The 9,142-nt window shown below is 32.6% G+C and overlaps 1 protein-coding gene across 2 annotated transcripts; it reads left to right on the top strand.

Annotated features, from left to right (window-relative positions):
* Positions 1 to 3,371: 3,371 nt before the first annotated feature.
* On the top strand, positions 3,372 to 8,665 carry LOC127248773 (kinesin-like protein KIN-7E). 2 transcript variants are annotated; one of them, XM_051271292.1, is made up of 13 exons: positions 3,372 to 3,944; positions 4,180 to 4,269; positions 4,423 to 4,523; positions 4,605 to 4,718; positions 4,812 to 4,893; positions 5,257 to 5,324; positions 5,403 to 5,468; positions 5,552 to 5,676; positions 6,106 to 6,442; positions 6,610 to 6,714; positions 6,800 to 7,702; positions 7,781 to 8,085; positions 8,197 to 8,665. In XM_051271292.1, the coding sequence occupies exons 1-13, from the start codon at positions 3,749 to 3,751 to the stop codon at positions 8,504 to 8,506; spliced, it is 2,802 nt and encodes a 933-aa protein (XP_051127249.1). In that variant the 5' UTR covers positions 3,372 to 3,748; the 3' UTR covers positions 8,507 to 8,665. The 2 variants fall into 2 exon arrangements, with proteins under 2 accessions (XP_051127249.1, XP_051127251.1); XM_051271294.1 differs by having other exon boundaries at positions 4,172 to 4,269.
* Positions 8,666 to 9,142: the final 477 nt, after the last annotated feature.

Below are 9,142 nucleotides of genomic sequence, written 5' to 3'. Positions count from 1 at the left end.
CAAAATTTTAAATTATGAATTGTCTATAAATATATTTAAAATTCATTAATCAATTTTCAGGTCTTTATCTATCATAGTTTAAATTTATTTGTTGTTTTCTACATTTTCCTATTCAATTCAACAAAATAACTAATGAAAATAATGATCCTTTCGATCATTTTTTTAAAATCAAAATATTGGAAATGAAAATTCTTATGCAATAGATCAAATCAAACTTCTTTTGATAACCCAAAATTTCAAATATCATTCTTAAGTTATATTATTAATATATTTATTTTATATGTTTATCTTATACTACGATTCTTTTGATGTTATTTTTAATTAATATATATGTTGATTTATTTTAAATAATTTCAATTATAAAAATTTATGTAAATTAATATTTAAAAGTTAAAATATAACATTATATAAAATATTATTAGTCAATAAAAATATATAGAAATGTGAATAAATAAATAAATTATTTATATATTATTACATAATAAAAATATATAAAAATGAATAAATTATTGTAGAAATAGTGAATGTACTTGGTTAAAGGTGATTTACTATAATGAGTGATAAATTAAATAATTTGAATGTTAAGATTAATATAATCTAAATGGGAGAGATAAAAAAAAATAATGGAACAAAGTTAATGACTATAACGGATGTTGATGTTGGAAGTGAACAAACACTTTATAACTCCTGAATTTTTTTTTAATTTAAAATTTTAATCCTTCAATTCATTGGTAAACTTTTCACTTTTGCAAGATTAAAGTAAATTAGTACTAAATTTCAGTATAATATTTTATAGATACTTAATGTAATAAAGTAAAATTTTTATTATGCCCTTTACATTAAAGTAAAAATATGTGAAAAATTTAATATATAAGTATTTTAATAATTAGTTAATATTTGTTTTTATTTTAAAAAAATAAAATTTTTTGACTTCAACAAAATAAAATGACAAATAAAAAATGTATTGGAGAACTAAAAAGAGTATTCTCTCCATCCCGATAAAATAGTGTCTTTTGTTTGTACACGAGAATTTATGTAGTATATATTAGCTATTTAGATAGAGAGATTAGTTATTTAATAATTAAAATAAATTTAAAATATATGTTTAAATATTTTTAATATTATATCTCAATAAAATATATACAATATATATCATTTTGTAGATAATAAAATTTTATATAATACAAATAAATAATACCATAAATTAGTTTTATAAAGAATATATGGAGTTTTAAAGGTAAATAAAAAATACTCCATCCGTCCCACCGGAATTGAACAATTTGATTAGGGACACGGTATTTAAAGTAAAGATGTTTAATTAGTTAATAATAAGGGTAAATTATATAACTCATCATTGTGTTTTATTAAAAATGGACAAAATACCCTATATTTTATTTATTGCGTGAAACCCCATTGTGTTAATGGAAAGTTTGCATGAAACACCCTCCTTGTCCAAAACTGATGCTTGGATCGAAATAAAGACCTAAATTACGTAAGTTTTATACAAATAAAAAACGTAAAATATCTTAAATAATTTTTTTGAATAAAATAAATAAATAAATAATTGATCAATCATTTATTTTTATAATTTTTATAAAAAATCAGACAACAATTTGTCTCAAAAAACTATAAAATGAAGGATTAGTAAATTATTTATTTCTTTATTTCATGCAAAAAAATTATTTAAGATATTTTACACTTTTTATTTGTATAAAACTTGCATAATTTAGGTATTTATTTAGAACTAAATATCAGTTTTGGACAAGAAGAATGTTTCGTGCAAACTTTACATAAACACAAGGGGGTTTTACGCAATAAATAAAATACAGGATATTTTGTGTATTTTTACTAAAACACAAGGGGGTGTTATATAATTTACCCATGAGTTATGATATTATTATATTATTTTTTTTATGTAATTAATAATATTTATAATATCAAAGTAAATTTAATATATATAATTAAAAAAATTAAATATATATTTAAATATTTAAAAATTATATAGCAATTAAAAAATATATGCAATACGAATATAATTTAGTAGAGAATAAAATTTTCTATAATACAAGTAAATAAGAAAATATTTTTGTTTATTTATAATTAACATAAATTAATTTTATAAAAGATGTGTATTTCTAAATATAGATAAAAATATTTGTTTTTTGAGGAATCATATAGAAATAAAGGGGTTTTGAGTGAGTCCTAAGTCATTTATGATGTTATATGTTATGTAGTTAATTATGTTGATTTATATTTGTTAAATATGTTTTGATTTAATAATTTTTACCAAAAATAAAAATGTGTCAATTGTTACTGGACAAAAAAAATGAAAATAGTGTTAGCGAAACGGAGGAAGTATTTGTTAATTGAAGAGAAAAATAAAAATAAAGGGGTTTTGAGTGGATTATATACGTGTCCCATTTTGCTATTTTTTTCTGTTCCAAAATAATAGTCCAATTTTCATTCTTATAATAAATTCCTCATATTTTTACAAAATTATTCCTATTTTTTCACAATAATTATATAAACTATAAATATTTTAGCCTTTTAGAAGCATTTCTATGCCCACTCTATTAATATAATATTAATATTTCAACATAAAGTGTGCTTATTTGAGAATTTGATTTACAAATACTAAAAATTTTAAATTAGAAATATTGTCAATAGATATTGACACAAATATAAAATTGATTTTTATTATAATATAGAAAATAAAAATAATAATTTAATTTAATATATATTTTTTTAAAAATTAGTAAATACTCTCTTTGTCTCCCGCTAATTTGTTCCATTTAAATTAGACATTAAATTTTAGGTATTGTATAATTAGTGAGTAATTAAAAAATATATTAATAAAAATAATTATAATTTAATAAAAATAATTTTAAATTAAAATGATTAAATAAATTAATTAAAATAAAAAAAATTATAAATTATAAATTTTAAACCATAATTAAAATGTATAAATGTATTTCAAAAAACTGTAAAAACAAATTATTTGGTGCTAACGACGGGATGGAGGTAACAGTAGAAATCCCTCTGAATCTGCCAAACAAAAGTATAAATGCAAATGCAAAGATGAAGATGGATGCTTTCTTCTTCTTCCGGTGCAGAAATTCTAACTTAAACCCCACCCCACCCCACCCCACCCCACCGAGTGACTCTTTTTCAATAGTTTATTGAAGAAATTAGTAGCATTAATCTTTTCTTTCCTTTTTCAAACAAAGCTCTGAGTCTGACAGACCGACCGACTCATCAGTGAGTTGCTGTACAGACGCAGACATTCATGGATGTGACCATGGCGCCTTCTGCTGCTGACCGCTGACACCCTGGCCTGCCTGTGTGTATGTATTCTATTTCAATGTGTTGATGTTTGGATACGGACCACACCCACACCACACACATCGCCCTTCTCTTGCCGAATTTTCTATTCTCTCTCTCTCTCTATTTCGTCTTCACTGCAACCAAACCAAAGCAATGCCTTCCATTTCAATTATGAAATGGCCATGGATGATACTGACTGATTGACTGACTGACTGTCTGACAGGAGGGAAGGCATTGCATTGGCACATATATATATCGCCGGGCAAGTATCATCATTGGATTGGAAGGAAACCTCCCTCCCTCCCAAATTCTCTGACCCTAATTCTTCTCCTTTGTAGTTTTCCGCCTGCCATGCCCACGACGATCCCCTTTTCATCCCATTGTTGAGAGAGAAGGGAATTGTTTATTATTGTTAGGGTTCCCAATGGGGACGATCGTGGAGGAGCCCAATGCCGAGAGGATTTACGTGTCGGTTAGGCTGAGGCCCATGAACTCAAAGGAAATCCTCCGGAACGACGTTGTCGACTGGGAATGCATCAACGACGACACCATTGTTTACAGAAACGCAGGGCTTTCTTCTGCTTCGGACAGGTCTCTGTATCCCTCCGCCTACACATTCGGTGAGAATTTCTCAATTCATTAATTCCGTCTTCCATCCATGGCGCGCTGTGCTGTATTGATGATAGGTGAAACTTAGTTAGATGTAAGAGCACAACACGGTTCTCTTGAGCTTTATTTTAGCAACTACTTGTAGATCTGATCTGAATCTGATCTAGTCTAGTGTTTGAATCATCCTGCTTCCACTGCTACTGCTATATCGACAGCTGAACTAATATATTTTTGAAAGGAATGTAGATCGGGTGTTCCGGACCGATTGCACGACGAGGGAGGTGTACGAGAAGGGAGCCAAAGAAGTTGCCATTTCAGTTGTGGATGGACTGAATGGTATGGTGACGTCACTACTACTCTGCTACTGTGCTTGCTTTCCATTTTCACCACTGTTGTTTCCTTTGATGTGCTTTCTATTCTATACTCACTGATTCTTTGTTTGTTATATATATATATATATATATATCTATATATGTATATGGTATGCAGCAAGTGTTTTTGCATACGGCCAAACCAGCAGCGGGAAGACATACACAATGAGTGGCATTACTGAGTTTGCTATAGCCGACATATACGACTACATACACAAAGTAAGCTAAGCTAAGTTAAGCTAAAACTGTATTATGCTTGTGTATATAAGTATGGCATTATAACAACACAAGGAATTTCAGCATCCGGACAGGGAATTTGTCCTCAAGTTTTCTGCTATGGAGATTTACAATGAATCTGTTAGAGATCTTCTCAGTGCAGATTTCACTCCTCTGAGACTTTTAGATGATCCGGAGGTGAATCTCATGGTCTTTTTGTCCAAGCATTCTGTTTGGGGGCTTTTATTTTGCTCTTTAATGGATTGATTGGTTTGTTTGTTGTTTTGGTAGAGAGGGACCATAGTCGAAAAGCTCACAGAGGAAGTTTTGACGGACTGGAATCATGTGACTCAGCTCCTTTCAGTATGTGATGGTAGGTCAATTTCACCATCCAAGTGATGCAAAATTACTTCCACACGAAAAATCTTTCTTGTTTCTGTCTTAGAATCTTTAGAATTGTTAGTTAAGATTACTGAAAATTAACAGTTAAAAAGGCTCTTTTAATGTAATCTTAACATTCCTTTGCGTTGTCTTGCAATTAAAACTGAACCACACACTTGTCTTGTCGTGGAGCTAAAATTGTGATTTTGTTGGACATTTCTTGTCAAACGTAAATAAGGCTTCGGATAAGATTTAATGCTTGATAACTGTAATTAAGGTATGACTAGGGATTAATTTGCTGGATTTCTTGGAATATCTGTAATGCTGCAATTCCCTGTTTTGCGTGTCATTGCAGCTCAAAGACAGATAGGAGAGACTGCCCTCAATGAAATGAGCTCCCGATCGCACCAGATCATTAGATTGGTGCAGCTACTTATTTCTTTTTCAACTATTTACTGTCAATGGTTTTCAATGCCTTTAACAATCGACGTTATTTTGCAGACGATCGATAGTTCTTCTCGTCAGTTGCTAGGCAGGGACAGTTCAAGCACGCTTTCTGCCACCGTGGTATAGAATATCTACCAAAAACATTAGTACAATATCTTTCATTTATATTTTCTTAATGAAATCAGTTTCTTATTAAATTGTAGAATTTTGTTGATCTGGCTGGAAGCGAACGAGCATCCCAATCATTATCGGCGGGTACAAGGCTAAAAGAAGGCTGCCACATAAATCGCAGTTTGCTGACCCTTGGAACTGTTATTCGCAAGCTGAGGTACATATTGATGATATGTATTTATGTTGGAGCAAGTTTGTAGTTTGATTCTATAAATGAGTGTTAGCTTTTGTCTTATGAAATTATGTTTTACTACCACCATAAAACAATGCAGTAATAGTTCGAATATTAGCAATTTTCTATGCTAATCTTTTCTTTTTTTTCTACATAAAGTTTCCATATTGTTGTTGATAATGAAATAATCATTTTCTTCTAAAACCATATTATTAGTTTTAGTCTTGTAACTTTTGCCTCCATCGAGATTGACTGAAAAATATTGTGTAATACAATGGTTTATGCTTGTGTCATGAGGGTGTAAAATAGATATCAATACTGATTTCGGGATTAAAATTGCATTCCTATTAACCTTTGTCCTTTGCAAGATCATTGGCTTTAAAAGTGGTTTGCCTGTCTTAAAACTCTACACAGCAAGGGTCGAAATGGACACATTCCATACAGAGACTCTAAACTGACTCGAATTTTACAAACATCATTGGGAGGAAATGCAAGGACGGCCATCATCTGCACAATGAGCCCTGCTCACAGTCATGTTGAGCAATCAAGGAACACTCTTCTGTTTGCTAGCTGTGCGAAGGAGGTGGCCACTAATGCCCATGTGAATGTAGTCATGTCTGACAAAGCATTGGTTAAGTATTTGCAGAGAGAGTTGGCTCGACTGGAGAGTGAGCTGAGAAGTCCTCAATCTACTTCCACACCATCAAACTATCAGGCAATATTGAGAGAGAAAGATCTTCGAATTGCAAAGGTAATGAATTTACATATAAAAGAGGTATATATTTCTATGTTCATGCTACAAAAATGTTGAAAGTCTGACCTCCCAGTTGCAGAATTTATGCTGACAAATAGCTTAAACTCCGTTAGATTGATAATATAAACTTGAAGCTGAAACCAAATCTCTTATCTTTCTTGTAGCTCGAGGAAGAGATTAATGATCTAATTCTGAAAAAAGATATTGCTCAGTCACAAGTACGTGATTTGTTGCAAATGCTCAGAGATAATGCAAATACAGCGACAGAGGTAATCCTTCGTTAGAGTGAACAATGATCTTCTCTTGATATGTCGCTTTGCAGTATGTCCAACTTTTTCATGATTTTTCTGGTAGGTGAGGTCTCCGCACTATCCTCATTTGCGAGTGCAAAGATCACCAGATATTGAAATCCAAGAACAGGAGTCATCTTTTCTGGCAGATCCTTACTGTTCAGATGGACACAGTCGAACAAGTTCGCAGGATCATATTGTGAGAGTTCCATATTTTGATGGGAACTATCCACATGGTGACACATCTCCAAGGATCTTGATAAACAACTCGAACTCCAGTGAATGTTATTCATACAATGGCTGGGAGGAGATGGACAAGCAAAGCAACAGGAGTTCGGAGGATCTGTGCAGAGAAGTTCGTTGCATTGAGACTGAGGAATTGAGTAGTGTAGTGGCTGAACAATCCAAGTTTTCATCTCATGAGAATACTGGATTTGCAGAAGTATCACCAATGACTCCTTTGCATAATAATCGACATCATCAACCTTTTCCAATGAGGGATTCTGCTGCCGAGACACAGGATAGTATTGCCTCCGTGACTATGTCCTTAAAGGAAAGCCAACAAATGACTCCACTATCATTTTCAGTAGATAAGGAAGAGAAAGAATTAAGCTCCATTCATATTCCTGATATATCTCCCCTAGAAAACGACTTGATGAATAGAAGATTGAAATTGACTAGAAGTAGAAGCTGCAAGGCAAGCATTGCCAACTCATCGTCTCCTTGGTTTGACACGGTAAATTTGCTTGAGAAGACACCATGTCTTGAATCAGAGGGAATGTCTCTCAGGTTTGATAGGAAACAATTGCCTTTAACATTTGATCGAAAGAGTTTATCAGGAAAGGAGTTTCACCCTTCTCCAGGAAATGCTCATGATATCAGCATTGACACTTCAATTCCAGAATTCACCAATGACACTAGAGAGAAGTTCGAACTTCCAACTGAACCTTCATTCATCGAGAGTCCAGTGAGTGTGTTTTTTTTCTCATTCTCTGATTATATTTTGTTACTTTTAGAGTGATGGTTGATCTGTTTTGTTTTGTAGTCAAAGGACATTGAACTGAAGAAGAATGTCAAAGACATTGGATTAGACCCGATTGAGGATGAATCCGAAAGTCATTCAAGCTGGACTGTTGAGTTTAAAAGACTTCAACGAGAAATCATCGAACTTTGGCATGCTTGCAATGCCTCGATGGTGCATAGAACCTACTTCTTCATGCTTTTCCAAGGCGATCCTTCAGATGCAATATATCTAGAGGTGGAGTTGAGGCGGATGAGATTCTTGAAAGATAAATTCTCTCGGGGAGATAAGACCATAGTGAGCGGACGATGTGTAACACTAGAGTCGAGGTAATATCCATGCCATGTTCTTTCCAAGCACCATCTTGATTTTTATTTATTTGTATGTTTATGGATTCATTTCATATTTGGTGTTGTGATGCCCATTGCAAACTTGAACAGTGGGAGGTCTCTCGTAGAGGAGAGGCGAATGCTTAGCAGACGGATGTCGAAGAAGCTGTCTGAGCAAGAACGGGAGAGGCTGTTCCTGAAGTGGGGAATAGGTCTCAACAGCAAATACAGAAGGATGCAGTTAGCTCATCGGCTGTGGACCAAAACAGAGGACATGGAACACATTGCTGAGAGTGCATTTCTTGTGGCAAAGCTCATTGGCATTGTGGTACCCGATAAAGAAATGTTTGGACTCAACTTCACGCCCCGGTGCTCGACAAGATTGCACAGTTTCAGACGCAGCCTGGTCGCATTGTTGTAGTATGTATGTATGTATGATGCTTGTCGATTCCGTTGCTAGTCCTTTACTGACTTGGGTTTTACTGATCTTGATCTTGATATTGATCTGGTTGTTATATATTGTTAATGTTTGGGTTTGTTTTTACGTCTACTTGGATGTAAAACTATTGTTTTTGTCTTACCGGACTTAATTTGTAGGTTATTAAATTCGATTGGAGATTTATTCAGCAACGAAATTTCTACATCGTTAAAAAAAATAAAAAAGAAAGTATTGATGGTTAAAATTGTTGACACTTGGATTTATCAAAATATCAAATTAAAATTGAATATTTCAAGTCTGGTCCGCATAGCCTCCTAAATGTGGAATTCAAGATTGTTCTGAATTAATAGGAGCCGTCGGATGAGAGTATTGATTAATGAATGAGATTGCGAACAAATGTAGATATGTAATTTGCTTCAAATAATAATTAAGACGATTGTTCCATTGAGGTACGAATTCGCAAAGATTTGACATGTTGGTTTTAGCCAAATCCGAGCCTCTTAATCCTATCATGGTTGCCACATTATTTCATTCAGCGATAGGCTCTTCGTCAAAACAATTTTCTCTAATTTTTGAAATCCTTCCGGAGCCTTAAATTATGGTGGCAAAAGCCTTACC

The sequence above is a fragment of the Andrographis paniculata genome, unplaced genomic scaffold, assembly GCF_009805555.1.
Source record: "Andrographis paniculata isolate CXL003 unplaced genomic scaffold, ASM980555v1 Contig34END, whole genome shotgun sequence".
NCBI classification, from domain to species: Eukaryota; Viridiplantae; Streptophyta; class Magnoliopsida; order Lamiales; family Acanthaceae; genus Andrographis; species Andrographis paniculata.
This window is presented reverse-complemented; position numbering and strand designations above follow the sequence as displayed.

Bases quoted from the DNA above. Each gene is read 5' to 3' on its own strand.
- LOC127248773 (XM_051271292.1), top strand. From the start codon at position 3,749: ATGGGGACGATCGTGGAGGAGCCCAATGCCGAGAGGATTTACGTGTCG. The intron at 5,325-5,402 runs GTGCAGCTACTT...GTTATTTTGCAG, and splicing joins CGCACCAGATCATTAGATTG to ACGATCGATAGTTCTTCTCG. The intron at 8,086-8,196 runs GTAATATCCATG...AAACTTGAACAG, and splicing joins TGTGTAACACTAGAGTCGAG to TGGGAGGTCTCTCGTAGAGG.